At 40.0% G+C, this 25,555-nt stretch overlaps 3 protein-coding genes across 4 annotated transcripts in view; all 3 read right to left on the bottom strand.

The window, feature by feature from the left end:
- Positions 1-5,898, bottom strand: part of abr (ABR activator of RhoGEF and GTPase) — a 133,046-nt gene extending 127,148 nt beyond the window's left edge. The window contains exon 1 of one of the 2 annotated variants that reach the window (XM_032575608.1): positions 4,863-5,898. In XM_032575608.1, coding sequence (XP_032431499.1) covers positions 4,863-5,622 — 760 coding nt within the window. In that variant the 5' untranslated portion in view covers positions 5,623-5,898. The remainder of the gene's footprint in view (positions 1-4,862) is intronic. The other variant, XM_032575609.1, reaches the window with a different exon arrangement.
- Positions 5,899-9,588: 3,690 nt separating this feature from the next.
- On the bottom strand, positions 9,589-19,445 carry aspa (aspartoacylase). Its single transcript, XM_032576998.1, has 6 exons — positions 18,936-19,445; positions 15,673-15,868; positions 13,252-13,345; positions 12,470-12,577; positions 11,069-11,178; positions 9,589-10,642 (listed from the first exon to the last, which is right to left on the bottom strand). Exons 1-6 carry the CDS (start codon positions 19,184-19,186, stop codon positions 10,451-10,453), a joined length of 951 nt encoding a protein of 316 aa, XP_032432889.1. The 5' UTR covers positions 19,187-19,445; the 3' UTR covers positions 9,589-10,450.
- Positions 19,446-20,219: 774 nt separating this feature from the next.
- On the bottom strand, positions 20,220-24,977 carry LOC116728714 (trichohyalin-like). Its single transcript, XM_032576997.1, has 5 exons — positions 24,665-24,977; positions 24,334-24,586; positions 24,115-24,245; positions 23,381-23,423; positions 20,220-23,291 (listed from the first exon to the last, which is right to left on the bottom strand). The coding sequence occupies exons 1-5, from the start codon at positions 24,832-24,834 to the stop codon at positions 20,421-20,423; spliced, it is 3,468 nt and encodes a 1,155-aa protein (XP_032432888.1). The 5' UTR covers positions 24,835-24,977; the 3' UTR covers positions 20,220-20,420.
- Between the last annotated feature and the right edge of the window lie 578 nt (positions 24,978-25,555).

Here is a 25,555-nt window from a genome sequence, read left to right as displayed (position 1 = left end):
ACAATGACAAAGTCAGCTGATCCTGTTCTCACTAAAACTACAAAAATGCAGCACGTCACTCCAGTTCTAAAGTCCTTACAATAGTTAGTTTATAAACCACTGAATGGTTTGGCACAAAATACCTCAAAGATCTGTGGTCATATAAACCCTTCAGATCACTCAGGTTTTCTGGTTCCATGTCTGAATCCCAAGAGTCAGAGCCAAACATAAAGAAGCAGCATTCAGTTTTAATGCTCCTCTAATCTGGAACAAGCTTCCAGAAAACTGCAAAAATGCTGAAAATCTAGACTAAAACCCCATTTGTTTAGTGTTGCCTTTGACTTTCCCTACTTACAGTCAGACCAACTGAAACATTTCAGTATGTAATCCAACTTTCATTTCCTTTTCCATGTCAGAGCACTGTACTCTTTTGCTTCAAACATCTTGCAACTTACGTAAATGTGTTATAGAAATAAACTCTGCTTGTCTTGAAAGGTAGGAGTATTTTTCCTCTTGAGCTATTTTGCTTCAGTCTGTCACATAAAGTCGACTGAGGTTTGTGATTGCAATGTGACAAAGTGTGTAAAGTTCAAAAGGGCATGAATACTTTGTAAGGAACTGCAAGTTCCTTACAAAGTATTGTATTGTATTGTGAATGATGTATTTCCTAAAACAAAGCCAGATATCAGAGTGTCAGAGGTCTCTGCATGGGTGCAGTGAAGAGCTGTGGGTAACTTTCAGAGCTGAGATACTGAACTGAGTAGTGTGCGATAGGCAAAAACAACAGGAAACAGCCCTGTCAGCAGAACCATCCTGCTGTCGGAATGACTAGAGAATGCGAAAGTCGGTAACTAAGCAAATCCACCAGTTTTACTGTGACAATCCTCTCGTAGACAACAAGAGTCCATTTTGGTTCGGTACTGATCAGCTACGGTTCTCCTTAGAGTCCAATTTGTGACTGTACTTCACAGAAGATAGCTGAACAGAAAACAGAGTCTGGCTGTGAAGCAAGCTAGAAAACAGTGAATTTGAGACCACAGACAGAGGCTAAAGCAATCGCCTCAGACTCACATGACCTTATGCTTGATCTCTTCCTACGAACCTGCCTTTTTGTATGTGTGTGTGTGCTAATATAAATGCACTACCCAGGGAAAAAAAAAACAGACAACTCTTATTTGGAATTACAAAAGTCAATAGGAGGGCATTACGGGTTAGGAATTCTAGGGTTTCCATCCCACACACCCTCTATTGTTTGTGGTCAAAGCTAAAGTCCTTCCACTGATTGTCCTGGCCATCACAGCAAAGCGTCAGTATCCTATGGGATAACAATGATGGAGCAGATTAGGAGACTAACAGTAATTGCTTTTCCTTACCTTTCCACATGTTTACAGTAAAATACAATCCCCAATCAGCTCAAGGGGTAGAGAAAACGGTTTGCTGTGATTAGAAATCACTGCGACGCTTTCCTTTCTTTGTCTTTGTTTGGACAGTTTCACGTTGGAGAAGCAAAGCCAGAACTTCGTCGCACAATGACTTTGTTTTGCATCTGCGGTACACACCATCTGACATTCTTTCAGAAAATCCAAAGTTCTATTTTGGCGTCACGTTGCTTCCTGTCTTTTGCAACAGTGGAGTTGCTACCACGCTTGTGCGGCAGCCGTTCTCGTTCCACATAGAACCTTCTGGCTATGTTGTAATCAGGAGAGCAATCAAAATGTTTAAACTTAAGAGATAAGCTTGCCATAATGCTCCATTAATAAAGATTATGTACTGCAGCACATGTTTTATCTGATCAGAAAGCCTTCCTCAGTCTATTCTCGTGTTCATGTTAGTCACTTAATGTTGACTCATGAGATCGCAGACGATCTTGGTCAATTTCTCCACACTTTTAAGGAAGTATCAGATTTATGCAGTGGGATTTGTCTGAATCTTGTGGTCTGATTTTTTCCTCAGACTAGCCATCTTTAGGCAGAACCAGTCTCTATTTCACTGGATATTTGATATAGCTGTACGTTACAGAAAAAAAACCTGGTAAGAAATCATTGATTTTTGAGATGCCTGGCACCAGTTTTTATTTAGATGCACACAAGAAGCTCTGGAAAACGTTTATGTGAGCCGGTTCGCATCAGATTAGAATACAGCATTGCATCTGCAGCAAGAACTGTTCTGCACATGCAGATTGATCTTAATCGGATCAGAAACAACAGGTTTGCAGACTGACGCCCATTCGCCATCAGCCCAGGGTAACATATGGATACCAGTGGGTTGTATTCCTCAGCTGGAGGCGCAAGGCGCCCACAGAAACCATCAAATAATAAACATTATGTGTTATTTTGGTCCAACTTTGCAAAATTGGGAATTAGATTACAGTGATTTGCAAAAGCTAACCCCTTTAGCCTATTCACATTTTGGCACACTACAAGCACAAACTTTAATGTATTTTAAGATTTTGTGTGATGGACCAACACAACACAGCAAAACACAAAATCTTTCCAGATTTGCACTGTAGTTTTTAGTGCAAATATCTTAGTACACTTGAAATAAGAGAAAACTAACTTAGAAGTAACATTTCAGCAAAAATATAGGAGCTTGTTTTAAGTCCAGAATTCTTTAATATTGATTTAATATTAATTCCACATGCAGGTGCTTTTCACTTATAACAAGGTATTTTTTTCCATGTTACAAGTGAAATAATCTGCTACTGGAATTAATTTGTTTTTATCAATATTAAAGAATTATTGACTAAAAACAAGATCCTATGTCTAGCTAAAAGTTTGCTGAAAGTTTGTTTTGTCTTATTTTAAGTGTACTAAGAAAGTACTAGGCAAAAATACTTGGTAAAGTTTTGTGTTTCTGCAGTGAAAGTACTCTATATTTGCGACCTAGAATACAAATAATATATCATTTAGCTTTTTCTACTCAGCACATAATACAAAATAATAGTTTGTAGAACCACCATTTGATTCAATTCCAGTTGAGGTTTCCATCTACCAAATTTGAACATCTAGCAAATGAAGATTTATCTGAAGGATCAGTCAGACGAGCTGTAGTGCATCTGCAAACATAAATTTAAGTCTCACAACTGGATTATGGTCTGGACTTTGACTAAGCCATGCTAAGACATAAATATGTGTTCATTTAAACCATCTCATTGTAGCTCTGGTTGTTTTTTTTCCTGCTGAAAGATGAATATCCTCCCCATGTCTCAAGTCTTTTGCTTTTCACTTCATAACTACCCGCATTTTGTGTTGGCCTAAATCACATTCATGTTTGCGAATTTAACCTGAAGAAATGTGGAAATGTTCAAGGACACGACTATTTCTTTTGCAAAGCACTAGCTGTTAATGAATGTGGTATTTTTCTCAGCCAGCATTATTAGCTAGAGGAGGATTTTCGGTCAATCTAGCGTGAATGCACTGTATGCCTGTCAGGCTAGTAATATTGGAGTTCTGCACAGCTCACTGCACCTCACACTCTCTGCAGCCAACGTTCACACTCGTTCTGCATGTGGCAGTTTTGTGGGGTGTTTAATGTAGAGCTGCAGTGACAGGATGTTACATCAATCAGCACCTACCTGACTGTGCACCAGGAAGCTGAAGGGCTTTGACTTATCGGAAATGCACCATTAATACACAGCTAGTTAGACAGTTGAATATGACAGACTTCTTTTTTTTTTACTTCAGAAACACTGCCACTTTCACACATTTCCCAAAATAATTAAAAAATAATTACAGCCTCCAACTTGTAAAAACAGAATAAAGATCACAGTATGTGATAGACTACTTTAGCTCTGGATTTAGATAATTAATTAAGTCCGGCGGGGGGGAAAAAAAGGCAAAAAAGAGAGTCCTGCAGAGGATAGTGAGGGGAGCTGCTATCTTCCTCAAGATGTTAAAATTCACTTTATATTATTGCATCTGTTTTATAAAATTTTTACCCATTTTTGGGGGTCAATTTAATATATTTTTAACTAATCCTAGATAACACCTCACTTTCTTGGAAACTATTTGCTTTACATCATTATCATCAAGTCCATTCAAATTAAGGAAGAAGGCTACTCGTGCCAAAAAATATATATATAGCAAAAACCAGAAAACAAACTCATCCATCAGCTGACTTCCTGTCTAAAAAGAGGTACAGGCCTGTGTGCCTGACAGCTGGGGATATGATGATTGGAGGAAAAAGTGACATGGTGGTGGCCTTGTAAAAAACTATTTATAACCGATAACCTTTTTTCATTTTGTCACATCACAAAGATGAGATACAGTGCATTTCATTAGACCACCACAAAGTCGCCTTTTTTTAAAATAAGTAAAAATCCAATAAGTGTGGCATGCATTTGTGTGCTATCAATTTAAGCAACTCCACTATGCCTCCTGGCTGCCGCTGTAATTAATGCTCTCCTTGTCCAGTCTTATGAGTTTAGGTGGACAACCATGTCTTGAAAGTTTTGATGTCTTCATCTATCTATTTTCGGATGATTAAAACAATAAATTAAAGCTGCATTAAACTTCTCCTGGTTGTCTAGTGATCGCGTTGGACTTTATTCAGACGCATCAGAGGGGTGGGGGTATGGATACAAATCCAGGCCACACTTTTCAGATGTTTGATTAACTAAAAACGTTTTTCCACTTCCAAATAACGCAACATTTATCACACAAAAAAAGTGAAATACATAATATAGTAAAATGGGAAATGAGGAAAACCTGAAGGGGTGTGAATGTTTTTTCAAGGCAGCATTTATATTAAGATGATAAGAGCAGGATGCAATAACTATAAGATACATTTCAATGTGAACACTAAACAATAAATCTGTGACTGCGCTGACTTTAATACACTCTTGCTGAAGCATCAAGTCATTGGGAGCATGGCAGATAGATTACCTGCAGAGGAGGAGTCGTCGTGGTCGGAGCTCATGTACCCATCACTCCTTCTGTCAGGTGTGCTGCAGCCGGAGCCCCGCGGGAAGGACGGAGACAGCCTGCCATCATCCGAGTCAAAGTCCCTGCTGAAAGGCCGCGGATTGCCAGTGCAGGTGGCCGGCGTCCGCTGGCTGTCCTTGCCAATGCTCTTCGGCGTCAACAAGTTATTCCGGACGAAATTCTCGTTCAGCTCCGCATTCTCGTATTCTCGGTCGCTGTCCTCCTCCTCGTTGTCATTAGCGGCCTTGTCCCCCCTCCTGGGTTTCTGCGGCGGGACGGGGATGGGGACGTACTTACCTGGCTTGCCGATGAACCTGCTGCGTTCTCGGCCGTAGGAGATGGGCGTGTTGGCCGCCGCGCTGCGCTTCAAGACCCCGGAGTCGGACACCTTGGTCCTCTCTCTGCCGCCGCCTTCATCTTCTCGCCGCAGCGGCTTTTTAACATTCCCCATCTTAGGAACGGCGAATGTTTCTGCGTTGAAGTTTACGTCTTTTCCTTCGAACCTCTCCGGGTCGTTTCTCTTCTTCTGGGCCACGGTGGTCTGCAGGTATATCACCTTGAATTTCTCCTCCGCGAGAGCCTTCTGGAGCTTCTTCAGGTTGGCTTTACTTGATTCCAGCTCCGACTCGATGTCCTCCACGGAGCTCAGGTCCATTCGGGGGACCTCTGCGTCGGGGAACTCGTTCCTCCAGTGTTTAGCGAATTCCTCCTGCTCCCACATTGTGATGTTCAGGCAGGCGTCAGAGAGAGGAATGCTGGAGCTAACTGTCTTCGCCGTCAGTTAGCGGCAAATCTGTCGCATACACCCACCTTCCTCTCGACACCTCTTTTTATTTAAAGAAACAAAAAAAATATTTACTGGCGTAGGTAACTTGACACCTTTCAGACCCTCTTCATCCCTCCGCAGATTGTAGTCCGGCTGAAGACGTGCTGGCTCAGAGATGCGGTTAACAAGTTTGTCACTGTGCTGAAAAGTTTCGAGACTTCCTGTTTCCAGCCGTGGTGCCTTCAAGTACTCCTGGAACAAATTTAATCTATCGCATCGAAATGCTACGATTTTCTACTGCAACTGAGATTTCCGGAGGTTTAATGATGGAAGGAGAAGCATACAGATTTGTTTAAAAAATCTGGGGAAAAAAGCGCTTTGTCTCCTCTTATCTTTATTTTTTATCTTTATCTTTATCTTTATCTTTTTTATTTTACAGTTAATTTCTTTCTTATCTTCTGGTTGTTTTTTTTTATACAGAGATGATACCCTATATATTTTAGTAATCAAAATTCTGATTATTATTATTATTGTTATTATTATTTGTTAATTTTTTATTATTTGCGTTATTATTTGCATTAGTATTATAATTATAATAATCATAATATCCCCCCTGTTGTTATATTAACTTGTCATCCTGTTTGTTAAAAATGTGACATTTTAATCTTTTAACCGCACAGTGTGTATATCGTCAAAAATAAAAATAAAAAAATCCGACACCATTGAATGCAACATTAACCGCAGTTTGCAGCATTAATTGAAGTTTATGGGGTATTTTTAATAAACCTTTAACTGTCTGTGTTCACTTCATAAAGTAAGCCTGCTTCCAAAGTTAAAGGGAGTGCTGGAAAAATCTAGTTCATGTTCCTTTTTGATATGTTTTATTTTATGTTACGCTTTTTTTAGCAGTAGTGATAGTAAAATGTTCCAAATCATTATTAAGTAACAAAATTCATAATGGTAGTGGATATTTATGACGTACATTTTAGTAGAGATTCAAAAACACTTTCACTGCATTGTAAATGCTGTATTTTGACTGTTAATGTTTGTTTTGTTTTGTTTTGCGCTGCTTTTTATTGTCATTCTTCTACCGCTTAATGGATTAATGATCAATTAGCTCTTTCTCTCGTTTCTTTTGTCAGAGTGTGGATTGGAAGCTGAACAGTTTGGCGAGCACTAGTGTACTGGAAGAACTGATTTTTATGAGTTTTTTCTAAAAAATAATTAATCCAGCACTTGCTTAAGGATATTGAGTATTTCTTCTTCTCTAGTAATTTGATGGGTTTAGATCCAGGACCAGTACAACGTTATATTGGGGCTGTATTGATGTTTGATTTGTGGGGCTTTCCTACTACCAGTGATCATCACCATAAAGTCACATTCCTCTTTAAGTCATCCATGTTTGCATGTTTTAAAACCGATGTGTAATTAACCAAATGAGCGAGCAACCAAATGCATTTGGCTAAACTCACATTAAATTCAAATGATTTCTCTATCATCCAGATTTATCCACATGTTAGTTGATGCCACAGACATGGATAAATCAGGGAATTCATGCCTTTGGTTGCCAAAACAACCCCTGCATTTCCAGCAGCGGGCTGCCAACTTGTTTTTGTGCAGAGCAGAAATGTAGAAGGAAGGCTAAAACAGACTCTTACATAACTCTCCTTCCGTCCAGCTGGTGGTTTCAGCAGTTTCACTGAAAAGAAGAGAAGTCTCGAAGCGACTGTAATCACAAGAGAAGCATAACTGCTGCCACTGTAAGACCCGTTGAGGGTTTACACGCATTTTAACCACAACAGGTGCATGTCAGAACTTTCTGCAGATAATTACTTCCTCATTCCTATGTCTGCACTACAAACATGGGAATGGTTTTACTACCAAAAAAGAAAAAGAAATAAAAATGGTGCCGAGATATGGTCAGTATGCCTCCACTTCCTCTCTCTTTGGCATACCAGACAAACACTGACTTGGCACTCACTGGTTTGAGATTTTAATAAATGAAGCAAAAGAATAAATCTTGCTTTATCTTGTAAACCTGTCATTGTGAGGGGGTTCATGCCAATAAACAGAATTTCTACAATGCAGAAGGGAGTACAGCTAACCACCAGTTCTGTAATTCTAGCCGCCGATCTATGCAGCTGCATCCAGATACCAACAATTTGATAAGCTGCCAAGCAGCATTCTTCCAGTAAAACAGATGTACTGTCACATATCGAGGAGGCGCACAGTGGAAGCAGGGATGCATCCTGAGGAATGTTTAAAGTGCACATTTGGATCCCTGCCAAGAACTTAAAGATCGGGTTCCTCTCAATATCTAGCGATCGGGTGTTGTTGTGGTCATCCAACTCCTGATGACCACAACATCAGTGATTAGTGCAGCGACTGAACAGGCAGAGACCAACAGGTGGTTGTGCACTTACATTTCTACTGACATGCCAGATTATAGGAAATTAATGAACTATCATGAGACGTCCACACATTCTCAGCACTGGTGGAATGCAGAAGGTCTTCTTCATAATTAGCGGTCAGTAAAACAGAAGTTAAAAATGCTTGCTCAGTGTGGCGTTCACATCAAAAGCGTGACAAAGATGAGTGTACCAATACTCTACAATAGTTGAAAAACTGCAGGTTTTTATTGAGTTCATTAAATACAATGATGTAAAGTATTTATTGAGAACCAAGTGCAATATAGATGTTTTCCATCCGAGACGTTGCTCAACTGTTTCAGTGCCACGCCCCTCGGCTCCCTTCACCTGCATTTGCTGGATTCCAGAAATGTTTAGTGATAATGACAGATGTGGAAAACAATGTTCTCATACACTGTAATCATAGCATTTGATGTCATTGTACGTAATTATGCTTGAGCCAGACTGTAGCTCCTACATGCTGGGATTTAAAAAAAAACAAACACGTCATTTATCTTCTTGGCTACAAAGGAAGATTAGATTAAATTAGAAATACACTTTGTGACATGTCGATGTTATAGCACTGTTTATTTGTTTAAACACAGCAAAGATTTATTGTTGGTTTTGTCATTTAAAAAATTGCGCAAAAGTAAAAATGATTATTCATTTGTTTTAAGATAAGTAGAAAGAACTGGGTTGCTGTGGAGGCGCAGGGGTTGCGCACAACCCCCATTAGGAGGCCGTACTCGGCCGTCACAGGTTTGAGTCCCGGCCTAGTGACCTTTGCTGACCCTTGCTGCATGTCTTCCCTCTCTCTTTACCTACTTTCCTGTCTTAGCACTTTGAAATAAAGGCCACTAGAGCCTAAAAAAACCCTTAAAATAGATAAATAAGTAAAAACTTTCCAAATCAACCTTTTATTTATTTAGACTTATTTTTCTAGAATGATGTTCTGGAAAAAGTGGCAGCACATTGGAGTAGTTACTTTAGTTCTGTTTGGGTTTTTGCTTTTCTGGAGAATTATTCACTCTAATTTTGCATGCTGTGCAGCTGGAAGAATTTCTACCTTTTTTCTTACTTCCGGATAGCGGTTATGATGTATATCCATGGCAACAACGTGGTTTTGGTGGGGGTTTTTTTTTACAACCAAGAGCTGATTGGCACCCAAACTCTCTCTTTAATCGATTATGATGACAATGTTGTGAAAAAAAATTTGTAAAAATAAATTTTAAAAATCAGCATAAATTGGCTTCAACTTTCGTAAATAATGACAGTGAGCAATCTGATGTTTTTTTAAACACTTGAAAATGTATTTTCCTTTCCCTCGTGACTGCACCAGCTTTTGGCTCAAGTTGCACCCGTGAGATAATGTCCATCTACCAATGACTCAGATTGGTCCACCAAACCGCTACAGAGTGCATCGTCATTGGGTTTTAAACTGTGGTTGCATGTCGCCCTCTCGTGGTGGGAGGTGATATCTTCCCATGGCTCTTCAAAGAAAAACAAACGCCTACACGCTGATGTAATACATTTATTGAAAGGATAATTGTCACAGTACTTTACTGATTAATATAAATGGTGCTCATAGGAATATTGCTGATTGAAAAACGACCTACAGTAAGACGACGGTATTACACAAAGACGCACAAGACATTAAAAACGTCAGACAGCACCATGACTTCTAGAAAATACTTAAAATCAAACATACATAAATAGACATATCAAAAAATACATGTTAATGTAATTACAAAACACGTCTCACACTATCAATGGAGTGTAAAAGGAAGAGTTCATGTACCATCTCTCAAAATAACCTCTTTTGGATTGACATGTTTTACACAAAGTCTTCACTAAATTTGCTATGCTGAAGTTTCTCTGGAAACTTCCCCCCGAATAAGGCAACAATAGGGCAGCACCACAGATGCAATACTGGAGTTAAAGGTAGGTAGAATCAAAGGCCACACATAGCACACCCCGATAGATCTTACAAACACGTTTCCAGCAGGAGACAACAGTTCTGGGTCAGAGGTCGTAGGTGTTGATCTTCCATGGCCTTCCTGAGCAGCAGTAGGAAACTCAAAGAGTGTGTCTGGAATGTTTAATAAGCCAACAGTAATGAGGCCTGGCCTTTAAAACACTAATAAAAGTTCAGTTCATTTAATGTAAATAAATGGACAGTATCATAAATACTTAGCTTAATAGGTGAATTTTTTGCATAGTTAATTGATTTTTCTGATATTAAAAAGATAAAAATGAAATCAGAATGTTATATTGCACCAAGCGTTTTGATTTGCAACCTGTGCAAAATCTACCAACATATCTCTGCAGGGTTTTGTTGTTTCACTGTTTTTGTTTCTGCCTTTCCGGAGAACATTTCATGCTTTCCTGATGGCACTCGCAGCCAAGGTTTCTCGCCTGGTGGTCACAAACGCCTGTTGTTTCTCGTAGTAGGCGGCCTCATTAATAAAAGTGGGATAAACGGTGCTGGAGCCTTGGTAGTGGATGGACTTCCCGTCAAACGTTTGGAACATTGGGTCGCCGGGGTTCAGCGGCTCCCAGTCACAGTCCTGAAACAACAACAAACAACGGCCGGTAGGGAAGTGATTCGACTGTGCTGCTAATATATATATATATATATATATATATATATATACACACACACGTTCACATCAACTAAAAGTTTAATTTCCTCCTTCCAATGAACTTGAAGGCAGCTATACAGTGAATATCAAAGTATTCACCTCTAGGATGATGACGAATTTGGCCAGTCACTTTAAAAGGGGTGAATATCTATGCAATTACTTATTTTATGTTACATGTTTATATTCAATTGTTGTTATGTTATGCAGAAATCAGTTTTCTTGATCATTGTTTTGTCAAAAAGGGGAAATTTTGTTGATTGTGATTAATTTGTAGAAGCAATAAAAAGAGTATATCATCCAAGGAAATTAATACTTTTTACAGGCACAGTATATTTGCCTTCAGCCGTTTACCTGCAGGTTGGGGTGAACCATGGCAATAATGTTCCCGTTGGCATCTCTGGGGTAGTCCATCCTCTCCAAGACCCGGAAGACTTCCACCGTACATGGAGGAAACTCCATTCCTAGCCGACACACAAGAGACATACTTTGTGTTTATGACAGAATCTGACATATTAATGAGTCTGATTCTAACTTCAGATACAGCATCTTGAGCTAGGAAGAAAAACAAAAAAACTTAATGTAGACTAAAGCGTTCATCCCGTTTGACCTTCAGTCAAATGTCAATGTATTTTCTTGGATCAACACAAAGTAGCACACAACTGCAAAATAGAGAAAATCTCTTCTTTTTTTCTGGATTGAACAAGTTCCTTATCTTATAATCTACTCCTGCTTTAAACTTCTCTATAGCGTTTTCTCTGATCCATCTGCTTTGTTCCTTGGTTTTCATGACGATGTTTGTTCTCCAGCGAATCTCGGAAGCCTTCGCAGAACAGCTGTGAAGTTTAAGTTAACACATGTGACTGCTGAAAGGAACTGGATTTTATTTAGGGGTATCAAAGAAAAGGGGAAACGGAAATGCACACCATTTCTGTTTTTCAGAATTTTATTCCTAAAATATGAAAAGTATGTTTTTTTTTGTTTGTGTTTTTTACACTTGGCAATGTGAAATAAAAGGCGAATTTTAAGGGTTGCTGTTCCTGAGATGTGCAAGTCCTTAAGTGGTGTTAGTAATGCATTTCAATCAAGGCCAAAGGAACCACGAGTACTGATGCCTCAGCCACACTTTTACCCAGTAAGGTGCCCTTTTCAGCTGTGATGGAAAGATTCCTTAAAACCAAATCGGTCGTTTCATCAAGGCGTTCGGCTTCAATGCGCAGGAACATCGATTCATCATTATGCTGGGGCATTCATTAGCGCCGGTGTGGTCCCGCGACAGAAGGTTACCGCAACATTGGCAGCCGAGCTCTCACGATACGGAAAGCAACTGGCTCCCAACAAGCGGGGCCGTTCAACAGCAGGACAGTCGAGGGAGACAAACAGGCTGCAACTGGGACTTGGCACAGGCAGCTGGGCTTATGTAAAGGGAAGGAAAGCACAGCGTTCGGTGCCTTCAGGGGGGATGAGAGAGCAGAGCGGCGGATTGACGAGCCAGATCAGAAGAAATTTAGAGATGATTCAGCTTCATGGACATTTATTTTATTACAAAATGTTTATTTTTCTAGAACATAGACGATTTATCACTGAGTCATTGAAAGGTAAGTTAGCTTTTTTTATTTTTTTTTTAAAATAAACCGTATGACAACTTATGTTTACATGAGCTTCTGTTTTAGCCCAACAGTCACAGTTTAGTAAACACAAAGTCTTTGGTCATCAGAGTTTCGCAGCGTAACAGAGCGGCTTCAAAAGCTCTACCTTCGTTAAAGAGAGAGATGAAGTCCAGGGCATGTTTCAGGATGACCCTCATAGCTTCAAAGATGTTGCTTCTTAAAACCCCTTGAGGCTGAGGACCCACTTCCATTCCTGCAACGAAACAATCCAAAAGGTTGACGTTGTTAAGAATCACCACATGCTTCATAGCAGATAGCAGAGACACCTATTTGCATAAAGCAGAGGGAATTTATCTCCCATGAACAGTTATTCACTGTGATAATGACCGTCAGGAATTTGGGGATTTATTGGAATCATTCTTTTTTCAGGTGGAATTATTATACAAACCAATTTAAAGGATTTTTAAAAACAAGAATTGGGCACACAACAACGCTATAGGTAAAAATCTAACATACAGCCTCAAAAGTATCTGTGTACCTCCCAATAATTAGTTAAATGTTTTATTTTTGTTGTTTTTTTACCAATTTGAAAAGAAACTATGTGGTTTAACAAAAAGGACCTGGCGTTATTCTGCCTTAAAACTTGACAACTTTTTTTTTTTAATCAAAAATGGTAGATGTCATCAAAATGGAAATTGTGAAAGAATAAAAAAATATATATAATTAATCAAAATCCTTACAATGTCGACCAAAGATGATGAATACACGTACAAATGAATGTCAGACTGGAAGTACGTAATCTTTACATTGACAAATAAATCACTTCAAAAGTTTCAGTTATTTCACTGCTCTTTGACACTAACCTTGATTCTACATTGTAAACTATTTGAAAGAGCCGAGAAAATCCCCAGAGAGTCAGAGACTCACCAACAGGGTGCTTGGCCACAGAGCGAGAGGTGGAATATTTCAGCAGAGGGTGTTCATTCAGGAGAACAAGACAACTAGCAGGAGCGAAGGCTTTCTGCAGAAACAAAAACCAACAAGAACGTCATATTAAAAAAAAAGAAAAAAAAAGCTTTAATGACAAAGACTTATGCAACACAGTCAAATGTTTTAGGTTTCTGCTCGACAAAGTGGAAAATTACATCAGAGCCAATTCCTCTAGGAGCAAACATGACGCATACAGTGCTGTGAAACAGTGTGTGCTCTCATTTTGGGTTTTCATTAGTTAGCTAGCAAGCGTGCCTGTATTTTGACATATCAGCTAGCTAGCTAGCAAGCAAGCTAGCTAGCTGTCTGTATAGCTCACTAACAAATGTCTTGATTCTTATTTTTTTTAGTTTAATCAAATGTTACTCAAATAAATACAAAGAGCCCAAACTACAAACTATTTATTTTTAGCCATCCAGGTCTATGTAAACAGCAGAGTTCATGGTTGCCTTAATTACTGCAACGCAGCACCAGACTAGCACATTCAAAAAGTTTTGGAATAAAAAAAAATACTTATTTATTTATTTTTAGGTGGTTTTAGGTGTGCATAGTAAAACTGAACTGCGAATATTGTTTTTAATCACAGAGAGATTAGTGTAAGAAAATCTTCTGTAATAACTCTCCCAAAAGCATGCAGAGAAACATTCACATAGATTCTTAGTGACCATGTTGCCCATCTGCTTAAATTCTCCTTAGAAGAGTCAAACAACACAACAAGAAACTGTCCGTCGTTCTCAAACCAGCGGCGTGGATTTAACTGAGCACATCAGGCGGGAGGTAAATATAGAAAGGCTTTGCAGCATGGCCATGCATAAGCTGCAAAAAGCCTTTAAGAATGTACATCAAAAGAAGAACAACAAGGATTTTGGATGCATTTTATGTAATCTGATTTTAGTGGTAACTACTTTAGATTCATGCAACAAAATTTTCTGTGTATAAAAACAGCCGATTCAGCCTTTTTAATTATATTTTTGATTTTTCTTGCTCGTCTCAGCAATGTTTCTCCCGCATCAAAAGGAACTGCTTTTTTTTTTTTAAGGATTTTTCAAAGATAGCAGAATGAACTCTAAATGTTACCCGATTACTGAAAAATTAATAAATAAAATATTTCTTCCTGTGAAATACTGAACACTCAGATTCCTTAGTTATATAACAAAACTTTGTTGTAATAATTAATGGTTGTTTTCTAAGTAAAACTGCCATTTTGTAGCTCTCTGGTGATATGTCTTCATTCCTTTATGTGTTGTTTAAAAGAGCCCTGCCTTTCTCATTAGAACAACCAAGCTAACAAATAATGTCTTCCTTAGCAACATCAAGGTTAAAAGACTTTATTACAAGCAGAACAAGCACCAAGCAGCTCTAATTGTTATTTTTTTAAAACAATCTTTTTTTTCTCAGGTTAGTGCCAGCACATACCGGCCAAAGTTTATTAGTTTTACTTGGTTAATCCTTCACGTAGCCTTTCCTCCCCAACACGGTAAAGCTAAGCAGGTCATTTTATTAGTAACGTATTCTAACTGGGTCTGATTATAGACCACAAGTCTTCGTAAATCACTGACTGGAAACATAAGAGAGAACCAGCTCGCTTTTTTACACAATTTAGCCCAAAATAAAAAACGTTTTCCAAATATACAACTCACAGGAGGAATCATCTCTGTGGTACAATGTACTCTGCACCCATCAATTTAATTGTATTTTATTAGGATTTAATGTGATAGACCAACGCAAACAATTGTACGGTGTAAGAAACGAGATAAGCGATTTTCTACATTTTTCACAAATATCCCAAAAAAATGTAGCACGCTATTATATTTAACTCCCTCAACACTGATAATTAAAATAAAACACGCTGCTAACAAGCGTAACCCTGCAGCTCTGCTGCCATCTCAGATTTTTGCAGCCTCTAATCTACTCCTGTCATCTTTCTTGGACTTAATATGTCCCGCAGCATGATGCTGATACCATAACGATGCTTCACAACACCGTTGTGCTTAATGTTTGGTTTTCTATCGCAGGTGGCTTTTGCATGCAGGTCAGAAATTTTAGATTTTGGTCTCGTCTAACCAGAGTACCTTCCTCTACATATACACGTCGTCTCTTACGTGATTTGTTTTGCAAGCTGCAAATTGGGATTATTTTGACTTTCTTTCAGCAGTTCTTTTATTTCTGACACTTCATAAGGATTCTTCTATCTGAGCTTTATTATATAAACCCCCCATATAACATATAGTTTGTACAACTTTGTGGCAGTAAGAAAAATGTGGAAAAATAGCTTTGTAAGGAACTGTATGTCTGGTAGGGATTTGTCCAAATTAACATCCTAAAGGTCGACTTAAAACAGCTGCGAGAGACCATCACCTTTATGTAATTCATCATCTGCAGATTGAAGGCGTCTTTGGAGCTCTCCAGGATCAGAGTGCAGCCCATGTTGGACGTGGTGTTGTGGAGGTCGAAGATCACGTCGTAGGCTTCGGCGCTTCCTTTGGGTCCGAACATCCTGTTGATCTCCAGGGCCCTCTGCACCTCATAGGGCAGCTCGTCGCCTCCTGTTGCGCTGTACGACACAAACGGTGTCAAATGTTGAGGCTTTAAAGGTAGAAACAGCAGCAGGTTTGACGGACAATTTGTTTAAAACAAGATGTCTGCGCTGCGCAGCTGTGGCTTGTGTGTACACAGAGGACTCTCGCTTGTGAAAATCAGTTGTGGATCCATCAGGGTGGAAGAATAAAGGCTCATTTTCATGGTCTTGTGTGTTCGGACCAAAGTATCTGTGAGTTTGTTTTCAGGTTAAACTCCCACCGAACGTGCTTCTCTCTCAACTTCAATCGGCTCGTTCTAACGCATTTCAAAAACAACCACTGGTCCGGAAAACTCTCTCTAAACCACAGATGTTTTGTTTTTTTTTTAAGAAAAAGGGTCTCTGCAGTCCATATTCTCTCACCCACGTTGCATATGGCCGTAGGATGTCGTTTTCTCCAAATATCAGCACGCTGTGGAGAAATGTGGACTCCAGCACAGATGGGTTCACAGCTGAGAGACGTGCAGGTGCTGAGTTTGAGGAAAAGTAGAGCTGTCAGAGAATTTTTTTTAATGAGCTGTTTTTAGAAGAGCTTCAAAGTGCTTCATCTCCTTCCGAGGGGACAAACAGGATGGCAGCTGCACAGTTTTAAAATTAACCATTGTATCGCTCACAAAATTTGAGGATAAATGACCTTTATAGGGAAAAAAACCCCAACTTAGACAAGACATGAGGTGGAAAGATTTGCTCGGATATTTTTGTGAACAATAGCGACTTCACCTAACCCGTAAAAATGTAGTCCTCAGACTCTGATCAATGTTTAACTTTTTCTAGTATTTATCCAATCTTTAAATAGCCAGAAACACCAGCAAAACTTTAAAACTACATGGACGTCTATGTATTAATTGTTACTATATCAACAACACCTTGATTATCTAAGCAAATCCATGTACAAATTCCGCATATTTCCTTTTACTGAGATGCATGTTGCATCATGTGAATTAGTTGTTTCTATATGAAAATAATGTTTCCTGCAAGTCTGAGATTTGTTTCCATGACACACAAGGCACATTATAGTCATGTGTATTTAAAGAGTAAACATTGTAGATCCATGTGTGTGTCCAAAGTTTCACTGCAATACTTAAGCCTGAAATATGTACCAAAGGTTAGTGGCCAGGGTAAACACAGTGCTGTGAATAAGTCCTTCTCCTGGTTTTGCTCATTGAAATGTTGCAGATCAGACAAATTTTAACGTCAGATAAGAGAAAATAAAGACATGAACAACTACAAAGACAAATTTTCAAATTATGATTTTGTAAAGGAAACAAAGCCATCCAACCCAATCTAGAACTTTAAAAAAAAAAAAGAAAATCATAAATTGTCTCCTCTAACAACATGAAGTAGGCCAAAAATAGTCAAAACAAAGTGTTCAAAAGACATCCAAGGATGGATAAAGTCATTTAAATTCATCAATCTGGATACGGCTGCAAAACTATAACTAAAATTGTTTATCTCTGAGACTTTTAGCTGAATATTCTGTTGATTTAACTTTTTGGAAAGTGTGTTTCATGTAACACTAACCTGTAATGTCAGAAAAAGAACCACACTGAGAGTGGTGATGGTAGTTAATGGCCTATAGTGGCTTTGCTTCTTTACACCCTTTAAATGTTACCATGACTGACCACGTCAAACATGGTAGTGGTAGTATGAGGATCTGGGGTTGCTTTGTTACTTTAGGACCTGACTTTTCTAAATTGATTTAAAGTCACTCCCAGAAAACCATTAAGTAGAACATCTAGTCATTAGTTTGCCAAGCACACTCAGGTTGTGCAGCAGGAGAATCATCCAAAACACATCAACAAATCTGCTTCTGAATGGTTACAAAAGGCAAAATCATGAGCATTTTAAAGTGACCTAGTCAAAGTCTGGATATGAACCCCTATTAGAAGCTGTAGTGTGGGCTTTAACAGGCCGTTCATACTGGAAAACCCTCAATGATGTAAAAGTCAGATATATGAACAGTTGGAGGGAGCAACTTTCACCAAGCACCTTGCTATACCACAAAAACAAAATATTACAAAGTATTTTTGTCTAGTTTTTTTTTTTTTACTACAATTATCTTATTCCATTTAAAATAAATATAATAATATTGATTTGTAAAATTACTACATGGTATTTTTCCCTGTTATAAGTGAAAAAAATCTGCCAGTGGAACTACTACATTTGGAACAATGTTCAAGAATTACTGACTTAAAACAAGCTAGTGCATCTTGCTGAAATGTTACTAGTTTGTGTTATTTTAAGTCTAATGAGATATTTGCACTGGAAATTAGACACACAAAAAAAATACTTGGTAAGATTTTGTGCTTTTGCAATGTACAACACAGCGGAATAGATGGGACGGCTGTGGCCAGTCGGTGTGACAAACCAGGTGCTCCGTTTTTTTTTTCCCATCCAACACTAAGCGGCTCGCGCGTGCTCGTGGCACGGAGCCTGCACGAGCGTTTGCGTAATGCCCTGTTCTCCTTCCGAAATCAGAACAACAGAAAGTGACAGCAGCTCAAATGGCTCGGTATCATTGCGCAGCTCGGTCACGTTCCGCTCACGTTGCTCCTGCAGGGTGTCTGGGAGTCAGCTGCTGCCCGGCCAAGGAGGAGGGAGACGCGGGAGGAGGGGACACGCCGCTCCGCTGTTATTGGCTACTGGACACAAACACCAACCTATGATACCAACATGCTGATGCTGATCCACGTGACGTGACAGAGAAAGGACTATAGGCACAAGACTTGGGTGACCTTTGTAATATACAATGAAAGTTATGTTACAATGTGCGTCCTAGCCCCCCGCGCGCCTGTTCTGTACACCGTTGCTCATTCATACAACACTTCATGTTGCTCATTCATACAACACTTCATGTTGCTCATTCATACAACACTTCATGTTGCGTAAGTGCGTTCAAATGCCTTATAAAGCAGAATAAAACCGAGTCTAAACCGCTACTGGAGTCATTAGTGCATTTTGTGGATCTCCAACACAAAGTTTCAACAGCAGAATCTCTTGCAGTCCCATCATCCAGCGGTCACCTGTCCCAGTGTTTGTTTACCTGAGGTTCTCCTGAGTGAAGGCTCGGTTCAGGTCCGTGTCCACGTATCTAACACACTTCTCCACAGCCTTCGGGTTCGTGAGGAAGGGCTTGATCTCCAGTCCCTTTCTTTGGATCTCAGCGCTGTTCTGCATCCACAGATTAACAAGTGTCACGCCGGACATTTCGTTCCCGTGAGTCCCTCCGAAGATCGCCACTCTCCTGGCCGCGTCAAACCGCGCCGTGTTGTTGTTGCTGTTGCCATTGGACATGACTGGAAGGTGGGAGCCGCTGCCGAGCGGTGTGTGGATGCTGCTGACGCGCTGGCCTCGCTGTGGTTGGAAAGTTTCCAACCGGAGCCGCGCAGACTCGCCGTTTTTAAATCCTCTGTTTGGGGCTGCGTGTTGACGTAACGAGCGTGCTCGGCCGGCGAGCTCTTCAGTCAGCGGTTACTGCGTGGAGAACAGTGGCGGCGGTAGCGTGAATGGCGCCCCGGGCCACACCCACTCATGTTGCCATCCCAAACACAACAAAACACAAATTTTCTAAGCTAAACACACAGAAGAAGCTAGATGAAAATTATTAGACAAAACAGATAGAAAAAATTGAAACAGGGAAAGGATAATGGCACTATGCATAGCTGGATTTACCAGAATAAGGGTCTCTATCCTGGAGAGGTTTTGGTGCCTAATCCCAACAAAATAAATAAATAAAATTAAAAAAATATGTTGCAAATTACATAATATTAATAGTTAGGGTTGCACATTTGCAAGTACAAATCTTTTTGACTCAATGTTGGTCCCAAAGAAAAGTCTAATTTTCAAATTTCTTTGTGCTGTTGAAATTAATACAAATTCAACAGTAGCTTAATAAAAAACACCACATGTGAAATGAGCCAACCACTTAAATATGAGGTGAATTTTTTTGTAAGACATAAACAGTACATTTTTTTGTGTCCCCCCCAAAAAACTCGGGGACGTAGGCCGTTTCTAAAGTCTGACCCAGGCACTTTCTAAGTTTCTGATTAGTTCATTTACAACTTGTGTGTCATTACCTTTCAAAATGCTGGTCGATGATGTTAGTTACTATCCACTGTGAAGCAAATCTCGTATCAACATGGCCTGAAGATTCATTTGGACAGGAAGAAGCAAACACCAAACAGAACATGAAAAGTGAGCTTATAGCTTTTAAGTGCAACAAAGACCTTAAAAATTGGAGATATGTCTTGTGACCTGATGAAGTTAGGATTGAAGTGTTTGTCCATAATGACTTGTGATAGAAGGAAAAAAAGGGAGGAGAATATAGAGTTTTCATAAAAATTCTTTAAATTTTTGTACATTATGTCTCAATTTTAAAATAATTGAGAACTATTCTGGTGAAAAATGCTTTGATACAAAATTAAATATAGAAAAAAATAATAATTCAGAACCCAAAACGTTTTAAATTTCAACATTGTCACTCTAAAAAAGTGGACAGTTCACAATAAAATAAATAAACCTTGTGACATCATGATCCATCGGGTCTTCTGTTTAAGTCTGAGAGAAAATCTTTATCTGGATTGTAAAGTCGTCTTTTTGCATTGCGCTTCCTTTTCCTCTCCACACACCGAGAGGAAGACGTCTCGACTTCTGCTGGAAATGTTTTAGATGACGTTGCGTTAAACCTAGAACCAGCCCCAGGATTTGTTCTGTGCTCCTCATGCGGGACCTCCTGTCTGCTTCTCTTCTTCTTTGTCTTCTTCACAACCACCGCTTCTTCGGTTTGAGATTGCTCAGCGCTCTCCAAACTTCCCGTGAGCCTTTCAGTTCTCTTGCGTTTCTCTTTATTCTTGACCAGCGCTTCACATGTTTCCTCCAGCTCCCTTTCCTCACTCTCGGAGACAGTTGCTGACCTCCTCTTTTTCTTCTTGCCATCTTTTGATTCTTGCAAATGTTCAGAAACGTCTGCTGATTCGGCGGCTAACTCACCAGCGCTGACCTCAGGCTTTTCAGCACAGCCCTCATGAGCAGATGGAGACTGTTCCTCATCATCAGCAGAATGGACGGAAGGGGTCCTTTTCCTTTTCTTTTTCTTTTCGCGCACAAGCCCGGAATAGTCACCAGATCCCAACATGTCCTCTGAATTACTTGCGTTGATATCGTCCTTCATTTTCTTCTTCTTCTTCTTCTTCTTCTTCTTCTTGGTCTCCGGCTCAATATCTTGCCTGTCTTTTGAAGTTTTCTCTACACTTTCATCTTCTTCCGCAAGTCCGACTTGGTCAGACACATGTTTCTTTTTCTTCTTTTTATAAACAAAGTCTGTATTTTCTGGCATGGTCGAGGGATCGTTTGATAAGTCCACATCTGTCTGATTGTCATTAGGCGGCTGCCTCTTTTTCTTTTTGTGCTTTTTTCTTTTAAACCCATTGAATTCCAGCATTTCCTGAAAAACTTCACCATTACTTGAATGATCTATTGCCTTTGGTTGTTCTGTTGTTGTTTGATTCAGATCTGAAGAGTCTTTTTTCTTTTTCTTCCTTTTCTTTGGGACATGTACGTCATTCGTCGGAGACTCGGCAACTTTGTTGGTCTTTAAAGAGTCTGTATCAACATTTTCAGTTTCACACACCACAACAAAATCCTTCTCCTTCTGTTGGTCTGATTGTTCATCCGCCTCCTGTTTGAAATATTGGTTCTCAAGTTTCTTTTTCTTCTTCTTTTTCTTTTTCTCCATACAAGGAGCTTCCACTGCCTCAGTGATAATCAGGTTTGCAGAGGAATCAGTCTGATGACCTCCGGCTCCCTCTACACTCTGATATTTTCCTTCCTCTTCACATTTGTCATCTTCTCTGTCCTTTTTTTCCTTCTTCCTCTTCTTTACCTTGATTGGTCTACACTCTATATCATTATCTCGTACACCGGTTTGTTCCTCCGCCCCAGTATGAGGGTCTGTTGCTTCTCTGTCGCTCTGCTCTGCACTCAGACCCCGGCATGTGGCATCGCTTTCATTACCAAGCATCTGTTCATTCTCTTCAGGAATAAGATCACTTGCTCTACTCTCATTTCCTGGAGATCTGCTCTTCTTTCCCATTCCAGTTTCAGCAGGGAGGTTTCCAGACGTTGACACTCGTTCATCGAGCGACTTCATCTCTTCTGAGATTTCATCTGACCTTTTTGTTTTTAAAGACGACGCCCCCCTCGACGAGGGTATCCACGTTTCTTCTTCTTGACGTTTCTTTTTCTCCATACAAGGAGCTTCCACTGCCTCAGTGATAATCAGGTTTGCCGAGGAATCAGTCTGATGACCTCCGGCTCCCCCTAGACTCTGATATTTTCCTTCCTCTTCACATTTGTCATCTTCTCTGTCCTTTTTTTCTTTCTTCCTCTTCTTTACCTTGATTGGTCTACACTCTATATCATTATCTCGTACACCGGTTTGTTCCTCCGCCCCAGTATGAGGGTCTGTTGCTTCTCTGTCGCTCTGCTCTGCACTCAGACCCCGGCATGTGGCATCGCTTTCGTTACCAAGCATCTGTTCATTCTCTTCAGGAATAAGATCACTTGCTCTACTCTCATTTCCTGGAGATCTGCTCTTCTTTCCCATTCCAGTTTCAGCAGGGAGGTTTCCAGACGTTGACACTCGTTCATCGAGCGACTTCGTCTCTTCCGAGATTTCATCTGACCTTTTTGTTTTTGAAGACGACGCCCCCCTCGACGAGGGTATCCACTTTTCTTCTTCTTGACGTTTCTCCTTCTCCATACAAGGAGCTTCCACTGCCTCAGTGATAATGAGGTTTGCCGAGGAATCAGTCTGATGACCCTCAGCTCCCCCTAGACTCTGATCTTTTCCTTCCTCTACACATTTGTCATCTTCTCTGTCCTTTTTTTCTTTCTTCCTCTTTTTTACCTTGATTGTTCTACACTCTATGTCATTATCTCGTACACCGGTTTGTTCCTCCGCCCCAGTATGAGGGTCTGTTGCTTCTCTGTCGCTCTGCTCTGCACTCAGACCCCGGCATGTGGCATCGCTTTCGTTACCAAGCATCTGTTCATTCTCTTCAGGAATAAGATCACTTGCTCTACTCTCATTTCCTGGAGATCTGCTCTTCTTTCCCATTCCAGTTTCAGCAGGGAGGTTTCCAGACGTTGACACTCGTTCATCAACCGACTCCGTCTCTTCCGAGATTTCATCGGATTCCTTTGTTTTCGAAGAGGACGGCCCCCTCAACAAGGGTATCCGCGTCGACATTTTGCGCGTCATTATTCCCGGTCCTCCCTGTGGCTCGCGTGCAGCATTGTCGTGTTCTTCATTGTGTTGCGTTTCTTCACTGGATCTCTTTCTGGGATTGTACCAAGGTTGGGAGTTCTTTGTTTTCGACACCACAAAGAGCTTCTTTTCCTGTGAGTTGACAAAAATTGTATGTTCTCCTCAGGAAGAACTTTAACAAGCTTTCTTTTTTCTTCCTTAGAAGTTAGCAGCACACTCACCACCACTCTGATGTCTTCATTTTCTGTAGTTTCGTCTTCCTCTCTGAAACAGAAGAGTGGGACAACATTATGCTCTTTACCACTGCCAGAATGAAAATATAGGACCAATGCACAACTGCTTCGAAATCAAGAAACATTATTTAACTTCTAGCATGACTTTCTGACATGTAAGGGTGATAATATTGATCTGGTGATCAACATTCAAGAGAAATTTATGGTTTCGGTAAAACTTCTACCAAAACGATTTACTTTCTTGGTTGACGTATATACAAATCTGCTCTCTTTCTACACAAGTCATCAGAACATAATAAAAAAAGTGTTTCACCAACATTTGAATAAAAAAAAAAAACAATCCTCAAAACACTGGATGATCTTTGACTTTTTAAAAATATTTAAATAATATATTTTTTGCCATTTAAGATCTTAAGAGGGGTTAAGGTAATTACCGTTTACCCAACCAGAACTGCACCTGATCAGCAAAATTTCATGGGCTAAATGTCTTTATATGCAAGCCCTTTTTAATGTTTTTAAGGAACTTTGCAAAAACAAGTCTTATGGGATTAACCTCCTTTATTTGCCTTTGATTAACAGCACTATTATTCAAAGGTATGTCTAAACTCCTCACTAGTTTAGAAGGTCATGTGTTTTCTATGCCTCTTCCAACAAAATTTTGTTGAAGAGTTTTAAGTGTATGTACATGTTTTAAATATGCTAATTTGGTTAAACAAACTTACTCTGACATCGGAGACATGGGCTCTCCTCCGTCCTGGTCCGCAGTCGGTAAAGACAGCAGCAGACCTTCTCCTGTTTGATAGCTGTCCCAAAGCTGCTCCGTACATCTGAAGTAACCTCCCATGGCGTAATACTGCAATCAAAATGCATGTGCACCTTTTTTTTTAAAAAGTCTTCAACATAAGGAAACGGGCATTTAAGTTTTCTTTTTGTGGTCGTACATGAAGTTTTCTGTTCTGATAATATGGTAACCTAGTCATCATTCTCTCCTTGAGGAAATGAAAGGTGAACTTCGGTGTTGTGCAGCTTTTCTTCTTCTGCTTTCTGTCTTCAGGATGATCCTCCTCGGAGGTGGATGCGTCATATTCATCTTCTGGTGACTCTCGGTGGGCCCTGAAGTTTGATCTCCGGTTTGAGCGCCTCCGTCGTTGAGGTGCACATTTCTGAGTGATGAACAAGCTGTCTCCTGAATCACTATAAACACACAAACACTTTCAATAAGCTACACCAGACTCACTCCGGCGACTGGAGGAGCATCATTTTAGTTTTTACCTGTTTGTGTCCTGCTGCTCCAGAGGGGACATCAAATGATTTGATATTTCCTTCGCATCATCAGGAGGAGAGTTTACCAACATTATGTCACCTGGCTGAGCTACCATGTCATCAGTGTCTGTAAAGTTATCTGGGAGAACACAAGAGGAAGGAGGAACTGCTTCTGACATCGTGTTAGCAGTAACTTAGAGAGGAATCACGAACACAGCAGATGCAGACGGAAAAACACCCTGAACGAAGCCTTTGGTTTGTCTGATGAAGACAAGCAGAGCCCCAAGACGCGTGTCAGGATAAAAACCGGGAAGTGTTTAAACATTAGCATCGTGACGAACTTAGCGTCACTTGAGCGTCCGGGTCGCGCGTTAACGTCACCGCCATATTGTGAGTGGCAGATTTGTTGCTTCACACTAGAAGGCAAGAAAAAAAAAAATAAAAAATTACACGGGAAGCGAGAACACATCAGGAGCTACGGAGGGGGCTCCGTAGTTTTTCTAACTCCAGGACATGAAAAGGAGCCAAATAGTCTCAAAGTTTGACCATATAATACAGAGATAATACTGCATTTCAGAGTTATTGATGCCCAAGTTTATTTCCTTTAATAAAATATATGCAATAAATCATATAAACTTGTATAAAATGCCGTTTTACTTGCTTTTTAAAAAATCCTGGCCATTTTTCATTTTTGAAGCATTAACGACTACGTTTCCCAGAAACCTTTTCGAGCACGGCGCCAAATCATCCAGCACGCGCTCCACCCACCGGCTCAGTCAGCGCGTGTCACTTCAACGACTCGCGTGAGCGAGGCGGCGGCAGTAGCAGCATCACAGAAAGCAGCAGCTCCGCCGCATTAGCGAACAGGTGAGGAGAAGAAACTGCATGTTTCTGTCTTTT

The sequence above is a fragment of the Xiphophorus hellerii genome, chromosome 11 (genome assembly GCF_003331165.1).
Source record: "Xiphophorus hellerii strain 12219 chromosome 11, Xiphophorus_hellerii-4.1, whole genome shotgun sequence".
In the NCBI taxonomy this organism is placed as follows: domain Eukaryota; kingdom Metazoa; phylum Chordata; class Actinopteri; order Cyprinodontiformes; family Poeciliidae; genus Xiphophorus; species Xiphophorus hellerii.
This window is presented reverse-complemented; position numbering and strand designations above follow the sequence as displayed.

What these genes read in the sequence shown, in the direction of transcription:
- aspa (XM_032576998.1), bottom strand. Translation starts at nt 19,186, where the DNA reads ATGTCCAATGGCAACAGCAACAACAACACGGCGCGGTTTGACGCGGCC. An exon ending in TTCACTCAGGAGAACCTCAG is followed by an intron (nt 15,869 to 18,935) that starts GTAAACAAACAC and finishes TGTGTCGTACAG; the next exon opens with CGCAACAGGAGGCGACGAGC. An exon ending in AGATGATGAATTACATAAAG is followed by an intron (nt 13,346 to 15,672) that starts GTGATGGTCTCT and finishes TTGTTTCTGCAG; the next exon opens with AAAGCCTTCGCTCCTGCTAG.
- LOC116728714 (XM_032576997.1), bottom strand. Translation starts at nt 24,834, where the DNA reads ATGTCAGAAGCAGTTCCTCCTTCCTCTTGTGTTCTCCCAGATAACTTT. An exon ending in CCCATGTCTCCGATGTCAGA is followed by an intron (nt 23,424 to 24,114) that starts GTAAGTTTGTTT and finishes CTTCTGTTTCAG; the next exon opens with AGAGGAAGACGAAACTACAG. An exon ending in ATGAAGACATCAGAGTGGTG is followed by an intron (nt 23,292 to 23,380) that starts GTGAGTGTGCTG and finishes GTCAACTCACAG; the next exon opens with GAAAAGAAGCTCTTTGTGGT.